Here is a 23,963-nt window from a genome sequence, read left to right on the forward strand (position 1 = left end):
ATAAGATTGCCTGTCAATGCAATGTCAGCAATGAAAATCAAGCAAAGGGCTAGAAAGCAAGGGAAAATCCTGCACTGCTGGGTAAGGTTCAGCCTAGGAGGACCTAGGATGACCAGAAACCCCCTTTTGTCTCCTCTATCCTGAATATGAGAGAATACTGAGAGAATTTGAGGATATATCCTCAAAAGAGAGCATTTCTGTCTGCTTTAAGACCACTTTTGTGCTGCATACATTAAGTGCTTATAGCAGAAGTGTATAAGCTGTCCCAGGCTTTCCAAAGCAGCTTGGTAATTCCTTGTGCTAATTTTCAGAGCTGGTATTAAGCTGTGTGGATGAAAACAAGCTGCTACTCCAGGCAAGTGGCAGTTGAAGTCACATAAGTTTTTAGCTGACATGGGGGGCTCTCATATGCAAGTCTACTGATGCTTGTGTGTCCTTCTGAATTTCCTGTGAGGTGTACTGGGTTTAAGGAGAGGCAGGTATCAGTTCCTTTATACACTGCTGCTGTGCTTAGGGTATATTCTGCGTGTTATCCACCTTAGTGCTTTTCTTTTTTAATGTATCTGAAAGGTCAGGTGATTCTTTTACTATCTCATTGTAAAAATGAAGTGGGCTTACTTATTCCTTCCCATAATGAACCATATAACACTTTTATTCTTTTACATTAATCTGCATTCCTAAAATTTATGATTGCCTTGAGTCTTCGTTCTAAATGTGCAGGTAATAAATGACTTCAATTTAAAGACAGCATAATCAGTAAAGCTGTAGTTAAACAGTGATGCATTAGAAACTCGTTGGTACAGGGATGCCTTTATGAATATGTGGTTGTATTGCAGATGTGGGAAGAAGCCATAGCTTTATGCAAAGAACTTGCAGATCAATATGAAAAGGAAGTTTTTGACTATGAACTTCTAAGTCAAAACCTGGTAAGTTTATTTAGAGGTCTTCAGATTATTTCAGTCACAGAAATTAGTACTTTTGAGCTGTCAAATGATAGAGCTGCTTGTGAGTTTGTTGTCTCCGGCTGGTTACTTAATTCATTTGTCAAAGAGTTGCTATGTTTTATTGTAACCAGCCACCAGTAGAGATCCCTAAAGTACTTTGTTCAAGTTGCATGGACATCTGCTTAGTAAGGTATTTTGAAACCTCTATAGATGAATCAACATGTTCTCAGTGCAATTTAAAGCCATGCATAAAATAAATGTAACAGGTTTTGAGGCCTTTTAGGGTGCACTTTAGGGTGCATGGTAGGGTACACTTTTAGGGTAGAAAAAGCACCTGGATGCATTCTTTTTTCATTGAAAATTTTCTTTAAATTTTAGGAACTGGAATCTTGACAAGCCTGAAGAATTCTGTCCTAATCAGGGACTGGGGGAGTAGCACATCACAAGGAATTAGAACTAGGTCCAAAGGCTAGAAGGAATATTAAATGTTCAGTATTCTTTTTCATTACAATTGAATGAGATTCACTCAATTCACTACAAGTGAAAGAGATTCACTCTCTCTCCCCCACATACCTTCTCTGTTTGACCCCAAAGATTCACACTCACGTGATCTGTAACAAATGTTTAGGGCTCATTCAATAGATATCCCTGAATCCTCTACAAAGAAGCCATAGGAATCAAAGCAGGATGTTCGTGAATAGTGTTGAGTACAGAAAGAGTTTCTTTTCCTCCCTATAAATTCTACTTTTAGCACAAACTGAAGGCTCAAGACAAGATAAAGTCAGTATTTTTGCCAGTTCCATTCCATTTCAGTTGCAGTGCTCGATGTCTCCTAGCTATAACACCGGCAGTACAAATAGTAACCCTAAATGACACTTGGTATTTTAGGGAAGACATTCTTCCAAGCCCTTTACATAACGTGTGTCCTTAGCATGATGCTAGGGCAAAAGTGTGAGTTGATCCATAGCTCTGAAAACATTTGAGGCAGGGAGTGTTTCCAAGTGGGTTATTTCAGTAATGTTATCAGTGAAGTGTTTAAAGTGTAAACTATGACTTGAGTGTTTGTTTTCCTTTTCCTGAAGAAATGAAAGGTAAGGCTGATTCTGAGACCACATAATTCAAGTTGAAGCCATAAACATTTAGCTGTGTATTATATTTGCATAGAAATGTAAGCAGTGTTTAGTGTACTGCAGCAGTACGTGTGCTGGTGCACGCAGACTGATGAGTGCTGTAGCTCACCGACTGATAGGTAGCTCTTACGTATTCACTGAGAGCTGTAGCACAGAGCCTACTATTGCTGTGCAGTTTAACATCAAATAAAAAACCCAACCAGAAGTAACTGCAGTTGCTTTTGCTTTCAGATTCAACAAGCAAAGTTCTATGAAAACATCATGAAAATTCTGAGACCTAAACCAGACTATTTTGCTGTTGGGTATTATGGCCAAGGATTCCCCACGTTTCTAAGGGTAAACCTGTTTAAACTCTTGCATATATATATATATATATTCATTTATTTCCATATGCTTCTGAAAATATGAGTGCTCTCCTAATGAGTCTCTGGGGATATTTGGCATGGATTTGGTTTTGCTTGGGTGCGGGACTGTAGAGAATCTGAATTGTCACTTGTAAGGCTGAGCATGAAATGTTTGCAGATGTGTTTTTAAAATTGACTATTTCTCTTAGTTTGATTGTAGAAACTGGAGGATACTTCAGTAGTGAAGGTGATACAAGACAGACAAATCCAGCAATATGATGTAATTTGGTGTGGGCAGCTCTTTATGGGTTATGGGTGTTAGAACTGGATGATCTTAAGGTCCTTTCCAACCCTAACTATTCTATGATTCTGTGTTTCTTGGATGAGTCCCACACAGGTTATTGGTAACTAGTAGAATGCTATTAACTAACTTGTGTCCAAATTAAACCCAAAATTCTGTTTCACATGAGGGAGGGATTTCAAGTGGGCCTTACATGAACTGCCAAGAGTTTCACTTTTATGTTGCCTCTCAGCTACAACTGAAATACATTGTCAATGTAGAAACAGCATATTTCTCAGACCAATGCACTCTATTGACAAATATTGTGTCATTAACAGTGGGAAATAGTAGTTGAGTAGGGAAGAGGAGTATAATGTAGAGCAGATGTGTAGTGATACTGACCTGGTAAATATTCCCTGCGTACCTGATAAACAGCTTCCTGGGCTGGAGGTGACAGCTTTGTTTTCTAGCCCTTCATGGATTGCTCAACAGTGAATTTGTCCAGTTGCTTTATGAACTGGTGCCTTCCGGAACAGTGGCCTCACAGTATGTGTGTTGGAAATTTGCTGTTGCCGTTTTGTTGTCGTCTGATGATTTCTCTACACTACTTCTTACAGGGAGACTGAATAGTTTTCCTTTAATTCCTTTCCTCATCCCATTCATGATATATTGTTCCTTATAGTTTTGGTTTGTCTAATGCAACCACTCCATATGTTTAACATCCTGGTTCCCTTGCTGTCCATGTCCTAGTTCATGAGATGGCAGGACAAGAAGTGTACATAGTATTTGAAATGTGGATATACTGTTAGTTCAGTGTGATATTGATTCTTCTTTTGTTTTCCTTGTAATGACCCAAGTTCACATTGCTTTTTTGATATCTGATATGTATTGAGCTGACATGTTCATATCAACTGCTCGGTATGAGTCCTGAATGAAAGTTTTTTCCTGAATGGTAACAGCTAGTTGATATCATAGGACAATTACGGTAAGTTTGAGCTGTTTTCATTAAACAGACATCTATACACTGAATCTACTCCCAGTTTTCTTTGCTTTTCTCCACTTTTGACTACTATGTGAAAAACAAGAATCCAAATGGTCTGCTTTTAATCAGGAAATGTGCCAAACTTCAGAAGTCATGCACAAATGGTTTTTACTTTATACTTTTTACTGATTTTAAAAGAGCATTGCTTTCTTTTAACCACAGTAGTGCATGTCTTCAGAGCATAAAACTAACCTGAATATTTGATGTTTTCCTGTAGAAAAAGAATCTTTTCTTACACACTACAATGAATATTGTAGCTTTCTTTGCTCTTGAAAAGCGGTGCAAGACCTCTCTTTGCCAGTTTTAAAGGCCAAAGTTGACTTGAAAACAGTGGAAAAATATGCTAATATTGTACCAAATTAAGCATTCACCTTTTGTTTCTGGTATTGTAGATGTACCCTGATTAATAAAGCAAACCAAACCACAAATGAAGTTAGAGTACTGTAAATGAGGATATGTCATAATATCAAGGAGAAGGAGCAGGATCAGGCAAAAGAAACATATACATTAACATTAGAAAGCTGTGAAACCTGGATCCACAATGTTTTTGAAAGATGCTTTTGCTTGACAGACAAGAACAAAAAGAGTTACACTACTTTGCTTCCCTCCCATTCTGATTTTGTTCTGCTCTACAGGAGTATGCTTAGTGCTGATGCCACTTTATCTTCATTCTGTCTAACAGCATCCAGCAGGGACTCTGGACAGTCAGTGCTGCCTTTCAGCACCTGGTCAAAGTGGTGTTCTTGCTTCATAGTTAATGAATATTCAGAAAGCAGTAACACTCACTCCAAAATGTGGAGATGCTGCTATGTCTTTTTACTGACAAACATGCATCTCTAGCTTCTGCCTCAGCTTCATATAGCCCAAGAAATGTATTTATTCCTTGCAGAACAAAGTATTCATCTATCGTGGGAAGGAATATGAGAGGAGAGAGGACTTCCAGGCACAGCTGATGAGTCAATTTCCCAGTGCTGAGAAGATGAACACCACCTCACCTCCTGGAGAGGAGGTGAAAAACTCTCCTGGTCAATGTATCCTTTAACATATGGGTGATGACAGAATGGAGGTGGGTTAGGGAGACCTTGTTTTTAGCAAGAGTTTATCCTTGTGAAACAAGAATTTCCTAAAAAGGAGCAAGTTTATTAATGTGGCAGCTCAGTTTGCACTTTGATGTCCTTCATGTATTTTATGTTTTGTTCCTAAAGTGTTTGCTCCTGGTTTTCTCCCAGTTCTAAGCACTCTGTCTCTTTCAGTCATCACAGGATCATGTAGGTTTGAAAAGACACTTAAAACTGAGTCCAGCCATAAACCTAGTCCACCATTAAGCCATGTCTCTAAGTGCCACTTATACACGTTTCTTATACCTCCAGAGATGGTGACTTGACCATTGCCCTGGGCAGCCTGTTCCAGTGCTTGACAACCCTTTCAGTGAAGAATACTCATTCAAGTCCATAGATGCTTTACCTTTATTTTCTTCAGATGGCAAAACCAGTGATGAACTCTTGAATTGGTCATGTTTAAAGCAGTGATTTGTCAGTTACCTCACATTCCTAGCTGTTGTGTCTAGATACTAAATTCATGTCTTCCTTAAACATTGTTCTGACTGACAATGCGCTTGGCTATCACCTGTATGCCTGGCAACAGAAATAGGCCTTATGTCAGTCTCAGATAGTTTCCTAGGAAAATTAACTCATAAACGTTATTGACCACCCTTTAAAATACCCCAAATTATTCTTGTTCAGAAGTACTCGAACAGTTGCTTGGATGCATTATCTTTTTCTTCATGTTTTGATTTAAAGCATTCCTGGCTGAGCAGATATCACCTGATTTTATCAGATATTTCTTTTGTCATATGTTGATTTTCCTTTATTAATTCTCAAGGTAATGGAATATTTCACATGCTCTCTTAGGTGTAGTCTAATAGAACCTGCTGGAGGAAAAGAGAATCCTGCTTTCTGTTCACATGGTTGGGCCTTATCACAGGCTTTCCTAAAGTCCTACATTAAGCTTGAGAGCCAAGCTCTCATAAGTCTGATTGGTATCTTAACTAATTGTATTTTTTAAGATCATATGCTTCAGTCCTTCTTAGAGTAGAATTGCTCAAATCTAACAGGAGATATGCACTACTTATGCATTTCAGGAAGATCTAACCGGAGGACATGAGTTTCAGATATACTGAAATACGTAATGTGATATATTTACTTACAAATACAGTATTCAGCTTAAAAAATAACACTTTGTGGGAAAAAATCTGGAGTAAAAGGGCTGCTCAGTTACAGATTTCCAAGATGAAATGCTAAACATGAGGACCTTACATATGCCTAAAGCTAAACTGTGAAATCCTTAGCATCAGATGTTGTTGATGGTTTTCTTTGTGAATTGGCAGGGCTTTAAAATTTAATGAATGATTCAGTGCAATAAATTCAGCTACAAGTGCTCAAGCTCAGTAAATAATAAAAATATACAGTTCAAAATGAATATTAATATATATTCACTGGTTACTAGTGGCAGGTTTTTCCTGGTAAATATTTCATCAGGAGATGTCTTTTTCTATTATAATTCTGTTTTTCATTTCCCCCACAGCCTGCACTATTTCAAACCAATAGTCAATGACATGCCCTTAACTTGCACGGTTTCAGATATCCAGTGTTTTACAGTGCAACCAGTCCTCGAGGAGCAACCCAGGTTCAAAAATAAGGCAGTACCTGATCAAATTATAAAGTAAGAGAATTTCTGTAGTAAAGAATATAGTGAAAGGCAGGCCATACTCCTAAACTGACCACCATTACTCTGTGAATTCAGCCATTTCCCAATGGATCTTTTATTGTCTTAGTTAACTGACTTATGTATTCCCTAGGAATTTCATGAAAGAATACCTACCACTTAAGGACTAGCTTATGGTGACAGGGTGGGGAGGTAGAATCCATGCTTTGGGTCCAAGTTATTGTGTTTTCAACACAGCTTCTTAGGTAAATGATGGATAGAGAGGTCTTTGAGATGGCTGGCAGCATGACAGTGGTTGAGTTGAAGGCTCTTGTACAACAGAATCTTGTATGACTTGTTTTCCAAGTGCAAAAGACATTGAGCAAAATGGTTTTCATTTGTACTATGGTCAAGATTTTGTAAAGGATAAAAGGAAATGAATTGTGCTAATTATTTTGAGACCAGACTAGCTAACCTTTGTAGAACTGCTTGCACTTACTACATGCTCCTACTTAAGTGTTCTAACTACACATCTGAAAAGTGATAGTTCATTCCAATTGCTGATGCCAGAACTGCATACAGTAACTACTGGAATATTGGCTGACTTCAGGCTTGTGAGACTTTTGCCTCCAAATCCAACAATATATAAAGGGGTATTATAAGATGGAGAGACACTGAGGCCTGTAGTGACACAGTGATGGAACTGTACAGCACTTCCCTTATTGATGCAGATAACCTTAGTAGGTTGGATCAGAAACCATATGTTCCTGTGAAATACCATTCCATAAGCTTGCTTAGTTCAACTGTTTGGGGTGTCTTCATTTGTGTCTTGCTGTAGGTTTCCAAAGCATGGCTTGCTTTTACTGTAAAATATTTTATTTTCTCTGCAAAATTAGCTTTTACTTAAAATATAATTAATCTTTAAGGACAAAAATTGAAAAAAACAAGAGGAGAGGGATGTTTGGTTGGGTTTTTTGTTTGTTTTTGCAGAGAGACAGAACTGTGCAACCTCTGCTTTTGAATCAGTCAGTGCTGAAAGCTGAGGGGTTACAAGTTCAGTGGAAATATGTGCTTATAGGGATTAGGAATGATTCATTAGCTAAACAAAATAGACCATAACATGAATTTGCAATAGATTCTTTACACTGATGTCCCCCTCTGCGAGTATTTATATACATTTTCTTGTCTGTCACAAAACATTGGTAACAATGGCTTCATATGTTTAGTTTCTTGAATAACTCTAGTTCTGCATTGTGAGCAGAAAGGTAGGCGTGATTAAGCTGATGTGGCATGTGCTGTGGAGGAAAAACCACATGGATTTCAGTTCAGGTGAATAGAGCCACTCTGTTCAGCCAGTTATCTGGAACAAAATACTTTCCTTTTCTATGTCATTCTAAAGCAGGCAAGCAGTGTGCATGACACAGCAAGAGAGAGGAAAGCAAACATCTTTTCTAGACATTCTGCTGGAGGTTTTAACATAGCTACATCCAGTCACAAGCTGAAGCCTCATACTTGTGAAATACTGTGTGTTGACCCTGATTTATTGATAAATAGTTGTCTCCTGAGTTTTTAGTAAAGTGTCTCTTTTCTGAGCAGTAAATTTGCTTTTAATTAAAACTCAGCTGCCTCAAAATGAAATATTTCACTGAGATACCAAGATCCATAAATTCCTGAATTCTGTATTTTTCAGTAGTTTTTTTATTCTTCCAGTTTTTACAAATCCAACAACGTGCACCTGTTCCACTACTCAAGACCAGTCAGAAAAGGATCTGTTGACCCTGAAAATGAATTTGCTGTAAGTAGATGACTGACAAGGTGATGGATGAGGTTCTGGTAGCTGTGACTGAATTCTGATCTAGATCCTTTCTTAGTCTCAGATCACTCCTTACAGATACACTAACTTTGGGATCTGGTTCAAAAAACTAAACACAAGGTTTTTCTATTTCAGCATTACTTCTGTGTACTTACTCAATGATACATTCCTGTTTCACTTGCAGGTAAACGTTATGTAGTGACGTGTGTTCAACACATTTGTGTTAAGCAGTAACATTTTCTGGTACAGATTTTCATTATGAAACATGATGCTATGTAAATGAATCTCAGATGGTTTGCCTCATGCAGCTGACAGCACTTGAGTCAGCTGCCAGCTTGGCAATGAGAGGTGTGTGTTGACTGCCTTCATCAGTCAACCCAAATCCAGACAGATTTCAGTACTACCTGTGTCATTTTTATTTCCATGCCCTATGGTGTAACACTGAGAATGGTCTTTGTTGTTCAACTATTCTAGTAAATCTGCAACACCATATATTATTTTTCAGTGTCATGCATGAAAATGTGTGTATATAATTTCTATATTATAATTGTATAGATAGCTGATACTGTATAGTTTGTCATGAAACCATGTCACCTGGTACTTAAGGTTAAAGGTGTGCTCTTGGGATATTGGTGGGAAAAGCTATTTATTTAAAAGAACAGACCATTTCAGTTCTCTGTGTGATTAGTCCTGTCCAAAGTTTCACTTGAGGAGCTTCTCACCCACTGTTAAATTCAATACTTCAAATGCAAACTCTACCTTGACATCTCAGCTTTGCACTGTATGACCAAGACTCATGATGCACATCAACTTCCTTTGCAAACCAGAGAGTTTTGAAACCGTTTATGAATATACCTTGGAATTGTTTTACAAAACCTACATCATTAATGTTTTCACTGCTGATGACAGTAGATAATATTCATACTTGCTTCAGATAGGTGAGGTTAGATGAGCTGATACTGGTAAAATAAGGAGCAACAGCATAAATGAACTAGTGGCATTTTAACATACCAACAGTTAGTCTTGTTTGAAGAAGAAATGAAAGGAGCAGAAAAGGGTAAGAATGATGGCAAGTTGTTGCAGGGGCATTACTGGGTTTAATTACAAAAATATGTGGAGGGAGGAAGAATAACCTGGGTAGAAGTGAGAGTAGGTCGTTTAGTTGTGGTCATTCAATCTGTAATGACAATAATAGGAATAGATACCAAAAAATGCAAAAGTGATTTTCTTCTTTCTTTGCTTTGTACTACAGATGATGTAATCTGAAACCAGATGAATGATTTGTGCAGATTGCTGTGCTCGATTCATTTTGTAGAGTCCTTTAATGCAAAAATGTGCATATAGTTTCCATCTATACGCTTAGACTCTGACATTCCAGAAGGCAGGAAAGATTAAAGTTTAAAACCTGACATACCAATTTCTCCCTGCTATGTTTTTTTAATAGTCTATGTGGATTGAGAGAACATCGTTTGTTACAGCGTACAAACTTCCTGGGATTTTACGATGGTTTGAGGTTGTCGCCATGTCACAGGTGTGTATTAACATACTGAGAACCCCCAAAACACGTATTTATACACATCCTTGTGTGCAAAATTGTGAATTTATCACACAAGACTATTTTAGTTACTTATTTTTATATCTACAAAAGTGTAACTACTTACATTTTATCTTTCTATTGTTAGGATCAATGTATCTTACACCTGATTCATAGCTTCAGCACCAAGTCCTAAGAGAATTGAACAAATCTCTGTTGGTTTGATGAATATTAAGAATGTTGTGCATGTACATGAACAACAGTTTCATAAAACCAAAAAGACCTTTTTCTCTTTATAAACCTAAGAAGTTTTTGTTTCTTTATAGACTACAATTAGTCCTTTAGAGAATGCCATTGAGACAATGTCCATGACGAATGAAAAGATTCTGATGATGATTAACCAATACCAGAGTGATGAGAACCTTCCTATCAATCCACTTTCTATGCTTCTGAATGGAATCGTTGATCCAGCTGTTATGGGTGGCTTTGCTAAATATGAGAAGGTAAGAGCTTTTAAGTCAATGCAAAGAGCATATTCAGATACAGTATACCATAATCCTACTACATCCTTTGGTCAAAGTGGCAGTGAAATGTGGACTGGGACTATGAAAGCCATAACTCCAGTGATTAAGAGATCCTCATATCCTGGTCACATCTGTCTTTGAAAGCAGAAACTAGCAACTAAAGTAACTGAAGCTCAGTATTAACTGCAGTTATGAGTGATTTAATATGTCTGTGGGACAAAAATACCCTTTTTGTGGCAAAATAGGCTCTTGCATACCAAAAGATTTGGCCTGGAGTAAATGAACAACTTTATCCTACAGTAGATCTGTAGTATTTAGATCTCAGTTGTCAATTCAACTGTCACCAGGTCTCCTCAGTAACGGCAGTTTCTGTGTAGCAGGTTTTGTTGTAAAATATGGGAACACAAAAACTGTTCTGGCAATACCTGGAAAATAGAATGTCTTGTGGAACTGAACTGTAGAAGATTTGTCCCTAAGGGCACCTTGTGAAGGTGCAGGAGAAGAGAAAGCAGGAATGCTAAAAACTCATATACATTTAAATTCTAAATTATTAAAGTTTGGGATTAAAATGAACGTGGGGTTACCCAGCAACTGCAGAAAAAGCAAGTGCCATGCCCAGTAATAGGCTCAGCAAATCAGACAGACTCAGTGTTGAAACAATGTTATATGTGCATGTATATATATATATATATATGTACATGCAAGAATTATATGTGGTAAGCATGAACTGTTCTGGAGGAGTGTGGCTTATGCTATGTTAGTCCTCAAGTATCATTTGTTTAGCTACTTGCCAGTCATGGACTAATAGCTACATTCTTTCTTATTATGTTGGGGATGAGATCTTTGAGCAGCAAAAGGCAGTGTGTACAGAGTGTCTGGCTCTGCTTGTCAATGACAGAGAGATTCCTGTCTAAGGCTGACTTATGTCAGTAAGTAGGGTACTTGAGTAAAGTTATCATTTATCCATGTAAATCATGGTACTCCAAATATACAACTCTTTTTATTTTAAGTGCAAGTTTAATAAAACAATATCTGGGTTTTATAGTAAGGGTCTTAGAAGTGTTGGACACAGACTGAATGCCTTTTACCAAAACAGAGCACCTCAGTCCTCAGCTGGTATGCTAAGGAATCACTGTCTGATTGAGGAGCATGCATATGTCTCTCTGGTTTAATGGCCAATGTTGTGGTCACCAGTTGGAGTCACTGCAGTAATGACTGATCTCTTACACTGTCAAAATGATGGACCGAATAACTTGTTTTTGTCTAAGGCTTTCTTTACAGATGAATATAGCAGAGATCATCCACAGGATCTGGAAAAGCTGAATAGACTCAAAGATCTAATTGCTTGGCAGGTAACTTCTTACTGACAGCAATCGTCTGAGCCTTCATCAGCTATTCCTTTATCTGCTCTTTTCTATTAGGAGCATACAGCATTTAGAAAAAGGATTCCTAGTAAAAGACTCTTTCTTATGCTATATGTTATGTTTCAGAGTATATATAGCTGTAAAAGGCCTATCTATCTATTGTCCTATTTAGATATTAGTAGTAGGAACAATGACTTCAGTTCTTTCCATTTTAATGTGCATACCAGGAAGCATGTATTACTGACCCATTAAGATCACTGCTGGGATCTCACAGCTATGACTCCTCACCCTCAGCTGTGGCATGTGATTGATAATACATTCTTGGGGATCTAAGTGATCCTTTCCTTCGGGTTTTTTAAATCTGTGCCTAAACTGGAGAAATGGCTTAATTAAAAGTATCGCATCATATTTCCTGATGAGTGTCATTATTATAGTGTCAGTTGTTCAATGAAAAGCTGCCAAGAGTCACAGGTGTTACCCATAAATCTCTTTATGTTTCAGGGAAAGCAGTAGGCCAGAAAAGCACTTTGTAGAACGCATCGTTTGGAGTGGTTCATCAAAAGCCACGTATTGTAGGCTACATTTATAGTTAAAGGGGACAGGATTTCAAACCCAGGTTGTATTCCTGGAGGCAAACCAGAGCATGACAAAAGTAGGGACTGTAGTGACAGGAAAAGGGGTAATGGGTTGAAACTTGTCAAAGTGATCACATGAGGAAGCCCCAAAAGATTGATTGAAACATTTCCCTTAAACTTGCTTAATCCTCCATTTGAAAGAAAAGGATATGAAACCACCTGCCCGGAATCCATTGGATATCTTTTCATCCCTACCTTCTTTCTTGTAAACTATGGCAGGCACCTTCAGAAGCAGGTGGGATAGGAGTCTAAGAATGTTTTTAAAGGCTTACATAGTGTGTTTAATGTCATAAGGGATTAACATTAAAACACACAGGAGAAACAGAACAGTCACTATGAGGCAGCCAACATGCCTCAAGAACTTACTGAGCAAGCCCATTTTTGAAGAGCCCTTTCCATCTTTTGCTGCTAGAAGCTGAGATCAACTGACAAATGTATCTGCCAGTCATAGGAAGAGTTTTGCAGTTGATTTAGCAGATACTTTAAGTGGAGCCAGAGGGGTTGTCAGACACTGTTTAATATTCTCACTTCCTCTCTTTTTATCCCCCTACTCAAGATACCTTTCCTTGGGGCTGGAATTAAAATTCATGAGAGAAGAGTTTCTGATAATCTTCGTCCTTTCCATGACCGTATGGAGGAATGTTTCAAGCATTTAAAAGTTAAAGTGGAAAAGCAATATGGAGCCAGAGAATTGGTATTGTTCTCCTTTTAACCTCTTCTGCAGTTTCTCTTTACTTAATACACATCTTGCTGCTCTACACAAAAACACATACTAAACTTCTGCTTGTGGGTTTTCTGAAGGTAGTTGGACCTGAGTTCTATAGTCAAAGAGTTGATTCAATTCTCTGATGTATCTGGAAGACTTATGTTATGTTTATTAAAATTACAATTCTTTACTGCCTTCTATGGAAGAAAAAGCAAATTTTCATGTTTCTTTGTAAGTTTTCTTAGTGGTTTAGGGCTTTGATCTGCAATTGATGTCTCCCTGTGCTAGCCACTTCCAGCTGTGCTGTGAAGTAAACCCTATCATGTGGATAATACTATAAATATGAGTTGACACCAAGCTGAAATATATGGGAATTGAAGGATAACTTCCAAACGCAAACTCTCCAGACAATTCTTCAATAGAATAGTCTATCTGAGCTTGTGCAGGCCAGCAAGAATGATGTTGGCTGGTGTTTTTGTGATTACACAACAGTTGCCTTGGATAATATTTTATGTTGTTGGTTTCATGTTGATGATTTGATAAAAATATTTCTGTCTTCTGTTATAAGGAAAAAAGTAGCAAATTTCTCACCTGAATTTTGGATGTGTCCCTGCCCATGGCAGGGGGGCTGCAACTCAGTGATCTTAAGGTCCTTTCCAACCCTAACTGTTCTATGATATTGTGCAGTGCTACAGTGCTATATGATGAAAAATCTATATATTTATCTGAGTGGTTTTCCTATTTTCAGTCCCATGCCACCATCCTTGCAATAATAAAGAGGTTGTAATCTACATTGAGCAATAGTGCTAATGCTTGAGCCCTTCAGCACTCTTACAGATCAGCACTTCAGCAAAAGCAACTTATTTATAAGTTTGCAAGAGCAAGTTCTTTGTGAATGGCACCACTGCCCTTTTGCCATGTCTGAGACTCTCTGGTGGCTGCCCTGAACCTTTTCACTACCAGAAAAGAAAAATACCCAACCAAGTTGTGCAGTTATTGTGTCTGTATCACAAGATTCAAAGGATGAGCAACACGTAAACTCATTGCATGTAGACTCTGCAAAACACTTGAAAGTAGTTCTTGAAATAACAAATGTTTCCCAGTGTTCTGCTAGATATTGGTCTTAGTGAGAAATGACAGCAGAAGCAAAGCATTTGGGAATTCGGCACATGAAATCATACATGGGTTTTTAATATCTTCTGGACAATCAGAATGAACCTCTGTACTTTTGATACAAAATGTTTTTTGAAGTTGTTCATATTCTGTTTCTAGGATAGAAATTGAAGGAGGTTGGAAAATTAGTTTATGATTTCCATGTATGGGGAAATTCTCCCAAGCCTGTCTCATATCCTGACACTGATGAGCTAACTCGAGGGAGATGTGCCCACCCAGAAAACACTCAGACACAAGAAGAGAGAAAAGCTAACTGCACTCTATAAATTTAGATCCCAGAAGTCACCCCTGAAAAGAAAGAAAACAGTTCTAGAATTAGCCAAGAAATGTGACCCTTGTCCTCATCTCACTAACAGGAGTAACAGGAAGACGTTTGGAATTAAGTCAGATTACTTCAGTTAATTTTGTACCAGGCTGCAAAGTTTGATAAGCTTTAGTCAAGCTTAATATTTCCAATGTGACAGCTAAGTTGTCTTCAAGAAGATCTGGAATGGTATCTCCTTCTTCTCCTTCCACTGCAGGACATACATACACACTTCAGCTTTTGCAGAGAGAGTTGGTGTGGCTTGTATGGATATGTGGTGACATGCAGAGGAGTCCTGTTCTTCTTCTCTAGCTACTAGGGCAATATTAATTTTGTCCAAAGTTGCAAACATATCATTTTAAAAGGCCACATTAACATACAGAGATGGCAGAACCTGTTGTGTTGGAGACAGAGCACGGTTACCATCTTGGAGCAAGGACTAACTAAATCCATTTACGCAAGCAAGTACATTAATAGCGTGCCCCAGGTCTGATCGAAATAAGATCAGCAGACACTGTTTCTCTTAATTTGTTTTTCAAAAGATACAGTTTATTATGTCAGTTGTAGTTTGTTTAGCTACTCACTGTGTCATCAGGTTTGGGAGGTCTTTAGAGTGTATTGAGACAGAAGATAATTAATAATAGCAAATAAATTCTTTCATGACAAATGTGTTAAAACGTCTGTACTATCATCAAGACCTAGTGACAAGGGATGAAATGATGTTCACACCAAGTTGTTTGATAGCATGTGGTTCTCTTTTCCATCCTGCAGCCAGATTTTGATGACAAGAGAGTAGGACGGCCGAGGTCAATGCTAAGATCCTATCGCCAGTTGTCAGTTATTTCCCTGTCTTCCATGAATTCCGACTGCAGTACTCCAAACAAAACCACTTCAGAAAGGTTGGTTATGAATACAATATACATTTTCTTTCAGTCCTGGTTTTTAAGCACTTTTATGGGATGAAATTAAAAGATATTTTTAAAAAGGCATTCAAGGATAAAGACCATTAACAGTCTCTTCAGACTATGCCAAAACTATTTTTAACTGTAGCTATCACTTCCTCCAGGCTTAGAGCCTCAGGATTGCAACCTTAATACACAAAATATACTCAACTCTCACGGAAAAACTGGCATTTCATTTTCAGCAGACAAGTGTTTTAAAATCTAAGTGACATTTCAAAAAATAAGAAAGCCTATAAAAAGAAACTTTGCAAGTTTCTTTTTCTACAGGTTTTAACTTAATGAACATCTTTTTGCTTGTCAAAATTGGAGAGGAAAAGGACATCCTTCACTAAATTACTGGTAAGGGAGGTGGAACGTTTTAGTAAAGCCTGCAGTAATGTGATGTTTGCCTAATCTGCTTGTTTAACTGCAGCACTGGGAAGCACAAAGGTTGAGAGGACAGTTATAGGTATACTGAGTAGCTTTTTCACTCCAAATTTATTTTATTTATATATTTATATACATTTATTTATATAAATATATATATTTATTTATATAATTTTATATTTATTTATATATATATTTATTTATAATTTATCCTTTGGACACACTGAACTTCTTCCCAGCCAAGGTACATGTAAAAAGGATCTTGCTGAGCAGTGTTTCATTGTGATTTTTCTCAAACATCTGAACTCCTTGTCTGATTACTTCCCCTTTTAGAAGTCCAAAAGTGTATGCCTCTAACTTGGAGTGCTCCTTCTTAAAACACCCCTCTGTTCTGGCATGTTTTACAGTCAGTTTGTTGTTTAACACTACTTCAGTTTTCCAAGCTGCCTAACAACGATGTATAGTATCACACATTACAAGAGGCCCCAGGCTCCTATTCCTGCCCCTCAGCTTCTACTCACATAGGGTGTAGCACACAGCCATGATTTGTGTCACATCTGCCAGCCCCAGGTCCCTAGGAAAGCAAGACACCTCTTATGGGAGCAGACAGCTGAATCATGCAACTATTCTCAATTCTTATGATGCTAATTTATTTCTAGGAAGCACAGGTCAATAGATGCACCAGGCTGCTTCATTTATCAATTTTTGTGTTGTAAAATAAGTTCAGGAGGGGAGGAAAGTAGGTGCAGAGGGAGTAAATATAATATCTGTAAACTAAAATCTGTACAAGTAAATTTAATATCTGTTTATTGTTTTTTTTTTAATTAAAAATGGCCTAATTTTTGAACTATAAAAATTAGAGGAAGAGAGGAGAAAGATTTTGGGTTTGTTGTTGTGTTTTTAATCAATTATATGTTTTATTGCTCAGTCTGGTGAAATAAATAGGAGAATGCATTTAAAACATGACAATAAATACTCTGTTCCACTGTTTTCAATAACTAAAAGAGCATGTCAGCACCACCATCACAGCATGTAAACTTGCCACATGAGCTCTTAACTCTGTTTAGTTTAGTTCTTAAGCTAATGCACAAACCTTTAAAAAGGAATTTGAACTCATATTAATATTTTACATTCTTTGCAAGATTTTTAGACAAGGTCATACCCCCTGAAGGTATTTCCTTTGTATCTGCATTCGCCAGCTGAAGTACATCCTATACGTTTTGCCAATAGTTTGCAAGGCTGCATAGAAAGTCAAAGGAAAGGATGACCTGCATTTATATTTCATGGGGAAATGACATCAGAATGCCAGTGGCTTTTAAGATATCACTCAGCAACTTGTACTTTCTTCTTTTCCTCCTGCAGCTTTGATCTGGAGGTAGTGCTACCAAAGCAAGGAAAAGCAGAAGCAGAGGAGACTGCTCTGCAAATTAATCCTCAGCCTGAAGTCAAGAGGAGGAAGTCCAAAAAGAGAACAAAGAGAAGCAGTGTGGTGTTTGCTGATGAGAAGACAGCACCTGATATCGCTATGTCTGACATGAAATGTGTATGTTACTGACTTGAAGTAGTATTTTATGTTCCATAAAAAAGAGGACATTACTGCTTTGCATAGGAAAATAAATACCCACATAAAACTCTGCCATAAAGAGAAATACGCAGGATTCGGAGATGGTTTGTCCTGCTATGAATGAAACCTGCGAGGTGCTGAGGAAGAAACAAATCAGGGCAAAAATCAGAACATCTCTTGCTTATGATGACAGATAAGAGAGCCCTGAAGCTGCAAATATTGAAGCTCAGCTTAAACTGGGGTACAGTGCTGGGCAGGTTCAGCCAGCAGAGAGGCAGCTAACTGCCTGTGCTGCCATTCCATGGCAACTCTGCAGTCAGGGCTGTTTGGGAAGTGATGAGCCCTGTACATTTTGTACCTTGTTATGGAACATGCAGCTGTTAGGAAACTGCAAGCTTGCAAACAGTGTTCCTTAAACAGTGCCGGACTGAAGTTTGGAATCACTGGCATCTCTCGCTCCACAGATCATCTCTGTGCTTTTATTGCACTGCTAGATCATTAAAATGACTTATGTAATGGACAGAAACAATTCTGAAAGGTGTCCTCTTGCTACACAAGCCCTATTGAAATTAAATTGTCTGGCAACAAGAGATTGTTCAGTTCCACAGGGAGTCATTTGATCAAAAAATATTGTAGGAATCATCAAAGGCAAAGTGAATTCAGTAGGAAGAAAAGATCCTTTTGGGGAACAAGGAGAAGCTTATGGAGGTTGTCTTACACTACATGTCCTCAGACAAAAGAGAGCTATATAGCCCAGTTGTGCTTTGAGAAGTATTAATATCCAAAACCAAGCAACACCTTTGTCTTGTGATTATATTAGGTAGCACACATCTTGCTGTGGGAATCTCACTGAGTCACAGGATTTTCTTTTGCTTCAGAAAAAAGGGACAATCTTGCAGCAGTCAAGTGGGCTACAGAACTGCAATAGTCAGAAATGTATTCAAAGCTTCATTGTCCTTTACAGATCATAGCCAGAGCTGGCTGATGGCATTATTCCACAGACATGATAAGAATGTCATATAAATCATCTCCCAAATCATGACGTATTTTTAGCTAGTATGTAATATTTGATGTGGACCCAGTTCTAATGCTTTTATTTGCTTTCAGTTTACTCCACAAACAATCCCCAAAAGGACTTGGGTTAGGCATAATAGTTTGGGGTTTAGTTATTTTCTTTTATGCTTGCATCTTTGTTGCTGACATCTCAGTTCATCACTAATGGACTTTGGGGTTTTTATTGGTTTTCTTTCTCAAACAGGTGTTGAGGAAATACGAGTTCATGAGTGACACCAACCTCTCAGAGCATGCAGTGGCACCTCAGAAAACTTCTGTCCTCAAGCAGATGAGTTCTGTCAGTCGTTCTATGCCAGTTATCCCAGGTAAGCTGCTTACAGTAAGATGAGAGTTCTGCACTTCTTTGTTGCTGTGTTAAGGAAACAGCAATAAGGGATTTGGCCCAAGCAGAGCAGGTAGTGCTATCTGTGGGTCCATGCCTCTGAGACGGACATTACAGTAGGTGTGTATTGTGCATGTGGGGCTGGACTGCTGCTGCCACTGCTTGATGACACTGTGCTGCCCAGCTCTAAAAGCACTACTGTTGGAGCTCCAAATTTGGCTTTGTTGTACAATGTGGGCATTCTTCCTGCCTTGAAAGAGGCAAGGTCTATTCACCTTCTTTACTCCTCACAGCAGAGGGTAGGGTTTCAAACAGGAAGATTATCTCTGTGCTTTGGCAGATGAATATCCCCAGAGGCTGCCCCATAGTAGGGTTTCAACTTCTGCTTTGAATGTTAGAGAGAAAGCCTCATAAGCCTCCATCACAGGAAGAGGAAGGAAAAACAGCATAAGGTAACTGCCCACTAGAAAGACTGACAATTGCATGACAGAGAAGGGGAAAGTGACTGAAAGTGGCTCTCATTTCCAGACCAGGATGTGTAAAGAAAATGTGCCCCATTTCCATGTTCTTTACCCCCTACTTCTTCCATAGCATATCTCATTTCTTAGCTTGCACTTCCTCTATCCATCTCATTGTCCCTATCTTTCCAGATGCCTTCAACAGACATTTAGCACAACACAACAGACTGTCACAGCCCACTTCTTTTTCGTGTATTTATCTATTTTTAATTCTTTGACTCATTTTTTCACTATTCAGTTTTCATGTAATGAAGTTTAGTGCTTCCCACTAAACTTACTAAGTAAGCTTACTTACTTTTGTGTTCTAAGGATTTAGTTACAATAAAAATATCAGATTCTTTCTAGCCATTGCAGTAACTCATTATTGTGAATTCTGCTTTGTCTTACAATCTGACTGTCCTGTTTTGGTTTTGTTTTGTGCAACCAATATGTTTCTGTTCTAAGGATTAACTCTGACCGTTGGCCCTGTGGCACCTGATGAAACAATCGCATCGCACAGGTTGAGTCAACCAGTGTTTCCTTCCACCTCAGATGGTGACAAGAAAACCTTAAAGAAAAAGAAAGTGAACCAGTTCTTTAAAACAATGGTAAGTTGTGTGTGCCTGTGGGAGAAGGAGAAAGTGTTGCCTCTTCAGGAATTCTAGGCTGTGAAAATTAAGCCTTTTTAAAATAACAGAAGATTATATCGTGAGACCTCACTTGGAGCATTGTGTGCAGTTCTGGTGTCCTCAGCATAAAAAGGACATGGAACTGTTGGAACAAGTCCAGAGGAGGCCACGAGGCTGATCAGGGACTGGAGTACTTCACATATGAAGACAGGCTGAGAAAGTTGGGGCTGTTCAGCCTGGAGAAGAGAAGGCTGCGTGGAGACCTCAGAGCAGCTTCCAGTATCTGAAGGGGGCCTATAGGGATGCTGGGGAGGGACTGTTCATTAGGGACTGTAGTGATAGGACAAGGGGTAACAGGTTGAAACTTAAACAGGGAAAGTTTAGATTGGATCTAAGGAAGAAATTCTTTACTGTGAGGGTGGTGAGGTACTGGAATGGGTTGGCCAGGGAGGTTGTGAATGCTCCATCCCTGGCAGTGTTCAAGACCAGGTTGGATGAAGCCTTGGGTGATATGGGGGTTTGGAACTGGATGATCTTGAGGTCCTTTCCAATCCTAACTATTCTATGATTCTATGTCAAACTCTACCTCTCCTTCCTCTCGTCAGGGCAGGAGTGGAAGCTCTGTGGGGATGCAAACACTTGCCTCTGGCTGCGCTTGCTGGAGTACGGGGGTACATCTTTGGGTGTTTGAAAAGCAGGCTCCGATGTGCAGTTCTGCTTCGGGACCACAAGAGGTCTCATGTGATCTACTCATTTACTCGGGTTTGCTTTTGATAACGTTTCTTAGCAGCAGAGGAAAGCGATTGCTTCTTGTTCGATTTAATCACATGGGGCAATTAGCGCAGGCAGCTGAGTAAGGCAGGCATAGCATATGTTGCAAAACATGCACAGTGTGGTCAATGTCTGATGGCAGAGGTGCTGCTTTTGACATAGAACTTGGCTTACACTGGAATAGTTAATGCTGCTCAAAACATGTTGCCTTCCTTTGAGGTAGGAAAGGTTTCACTCATTTCTGTGGAAACTTGCCACAATTAATACATTGATTAATGCATTGTATGAAAGCAAATTATGTGTATTCAGTGCAGATATTAAGATGAAAATGTTAAAAGGTTTTCCTGTTCTTTCAGGTAGTGGGTGACATTAATGAAGGTGCAGGTAGCTACTTGTAGGCATACTGCATAAGCATTCTGTGACACCTACAATGTTTGATGTATCAACTTTGCTGATCTTTTGTAGGAACAAAATTAACCCATTAATTTGAAGTCTGTAGGATTTCACTTCTATTCAGTTTATCGCATGCCTGTTCTTTTCAGACCCAGGAGTAGCAGCTTTTCAGTGTGATCTCATCCAGGCTCATTTAAACCTAAATAGGATATAAAATGAGAAGGACAAAATGTCCCTTTTTATAAGTCTGAAATAGGACTGAACAAAGCTACAAATCCACTTGTGTAGTGCTTCACAGCACAAGTGGAATCATGTGGACAGGTATAAACACAGGTTTATGGCTTTGTGGAATGGAGAAATTAATACAAAATATCCAGGATTTGATCAACAGAATATTTTTTCTAGCCACAGCTTAAGGCCACAAGCTAGTAATGAATATATATATTACTATACATACTGAATCCAATGAAGCAGTCATTTTAACATATAGCACTCTGTTTGTCTTGTTTTCCAGCGCATTTCCAGAGTTCTAGAAGATGGAAAGCAGTCTGTGGAGCATCATTTCAAATCTTCATCTACAGATCTGTGATTGAGTCTGTTACAAGACCACTTCTCAACTGAAAATAAGTATCTATACATACATCTCCTATTTTAAAGTGCCAGCTACTCTAAAGAAAGATAACATAGATGGCTAACAAAAAATAAGAACAACACTATTAATAGGTTCCAATAAATGACTTGTGATACATATACAGGAATAACATTTGAAGAGAATACAACGGGATGTGCCCACCAGGACATGCAACAGAAGTTCACTGAGCCTCTGGGCATCGAGGTCAAAGGACATTGTGTGTTTCCTGATTACAGAACTTATTCCTCAGAAGAAAAATGTATTAAAAGGCCACCTCCAGTTCTTGCTGTAAAATGTAAGTCAGATCCTGTTCTTTTCAAAGAGGACAGAAGTTATCATTTTTTGTAGCTGGTACAGACACATTCCAGCTATCTTTTAACTATTACTGGCAGTGTAGTCAAGGCAACAGATGGCTCAGCACAAAATAGCCGCTGACAATGTACTCTGTGTCCGGATTTACAGTGCTTGGATCCCTCTGCTGCTCCCAGCACACTGCTCTGTATCCTCAGTCTCTCTCAGGGTGATGTCTGTGACTCTGACACCATATGCCTGAGTTATTTTCAGAACAGTGGCTATCATGTTGAAAACATGGGCAAAAGTTTATTTACACATATAAGAGTTGCTCTTACATCCAGCAGCACAATAAACAAAAGCTGTTTTTTTGGCTGTTCATCAATAAAATGTTAAAAACTTATTTGCCTTGAACCTTTCTCCCTGAAATCTCTAGATATCATCCATAGAAGGTAATAGTTTCTTACTGACAGCAAATGGAATTCTGTGAGTCCAAGTCTTCTGCTTTCAAAATTGATTTTCTGTGTCTCTCCAACTCATGAGGTGGAGTTTGAGGATGATCTCTTGTTGCCATAAAGCTACACAGCACTGCACATCAGCATCTGAGGATTCTGTAGCCTGTCGGTTCTTTCTTTTATATGTTTTCCACATATAAACATGAATAATCGATGTTCTTTGTTCATCCCTCCATGTTTCAGATACCTACGTGGGTCTATATTAATAAAATATGAGCATGAGTCGTGCTGTGGGTGGCTTAGAGGCTGGGTTTGTAAAAATCCAGTTTAGAGGCTGACCTTGCTGCTATTTGTATGGATATGGGAAAGATCAAGAGGTTAAAATTGTTCTTTGATGATCTGTTGAATCAATGGGAACACATCTTCGGTTTGCTCTGAGCATAACTATTTCTACAAACACTTTTATGTTCAACATGAATAATTGATGTCATGAATTTAGCCTCTCTTTGCAAGTTGTCAGTGTGAAGCTGTTTGCTACAGGAATAATTAGCAATTGTTTTCTGTGAAGTTTGAAATGTTTGCCATTGGAACGAACACTGTGCCAAGAAATACTTTTCACTAGAATAACCATAGACAGCAAACCAAAATGGGGCCAGTTTCACACTAACCACAGTATTTGCTGGCATGGATACTGAGGGACTTCTTGTTTCACTTGGTTTTTGCAGAACATCCTGTGGTACTGCTGCTGAGGAAGCATGGAGGAAGCACAGAGTTTTAATAGCAAAACAGCTCAGTTTAATAGAGCAGGTTAGCTGGGAGTGGAAGTGAAATGTTGAGGGGTGCATTATCTTGCTAATAACCTGAGGGAAGAGAGGGTACTCAGGTTGTCCTTCAATACTATTTGCAGATACAATGAAGAAAAATAGGTATCACAAACTAAAGTATTTTAAAAGATAAGGCTTTGTTCTATTGGGAATGAGTAAGAAAAGGATGATTTAGCAATTGTTTCTTCTTTGTAAAGATACTCGTTGAAGGATTTCTTTTGTTTATTGCATCTTGCAGCTATGTTTTCACATGGGAGTGAGAGTTTTAGCTCAAGCTGTTATTAGAAATTCTAATTTCTGTGCTGAAAAACAAAAATGTACAAAGAATGAAAACAAATACCATGAAGGCAAGAGCACTATGTCGAAGGACGTTGGGTGTTGAGTCTTTAGCTACTGGTGCAAGATTGATGTGTGTGTTTTGCTTGGGGTTTAGTATAATTTCTGATGAAGAGCTTAGATTCACCAAATTTACCAATATCAGCAAAAATCCTGATGGTTGTCCCACATCACAGATTCTCTTCTTCTTGCCAGACCAGTTTTCGAGCTGATTCAAGCCTGAAATCCGGTAAATCCACTTTGCAAAATTAACTAAGAAAAAATAACTGCCAAGAACAAGGCACACATGGGGCTGGAATTTTAAGGGTGTTTGGACAACAAGCTCCAGCCATGCACAAGTTTCCAGAAACTG

The 23,963-nt window shown here is 38.5% G+C and overlaps 1 protein-coding gene across 1 annotated transcript in view; it reads left to right on the top strand.

Moving 5' to 3' along the window:
* Nucleotides 1-22,672, top strand: part of DOCK2 (dedicator of cytokinesis 2) — a 162,611-nt gene extending 139,939 nt beyond the window's left edge. The window contains exons 39-52 of the mRNA XM_034066740.1: nt 837-926; nt 2,306-2,410; nt 4,630-4,771; nt 6,380-6,461; nt 8,154-8,238; nt 9,701-9,787; nt 10,117-10,293; nt 11,583-11,666; nt 12,870-13,007; nt 15,268-15,395; nt 17,187-17,367; nt 18,647-18,767; nt 19,747-19,889; nt 21,589-22,672. Of these exons, the coding sequence (XP_033922631.1) occupies nt 837-926; nt 2,306-2,410; nt 4,630-4,771; nt 6,380-6,461; nt 8,154-8,238; nt 9,701-9,787; nt 10,117-10,293; nt 11,583-11,666; nt 12,870-13,007; nt 15,268-15,395; nt 17,187-17,367; nt 18,647-18,767; nt 19,747-19,889; nt 21,589-21,663 (1,638 nt within the window). The 3' untranslated portion in view covers nt 21,664-22,672. The remainder of the gene's footprint in view (nt 1-836; nt 927-2,305; nt 2,411-4,629; nt 4,772-6,379; nt 6,462-8,153; nt 8,239-9,700; nt 9,788-10,116; nt 10,294-11,582; nt 11,667-12,869; nt 13,008-15,267; nt 15,396-17,186; nt 17,368-18,646; nt 18,768-19,746; nt 19,890-21,588) is intronic.
* Nucleotides 22,673-23,963: the final 1,291 nt, after the last annotated feature.

Source organism: Melopsittacus undulatus, chromosome 10 (genome assembly GCF_012275295.1).
Source record: "Melopsittacus undulatus isolate bMelUnd1 chromosome 10, bMelUnd1.mat.Z, whole genome shotgun sequence".
NCBI lineage: Eukaryota > Metazoa > Chordata > Aves > Psittaciformes > Psittaculidae > Melopsittacus > Melopsittacus undulatus.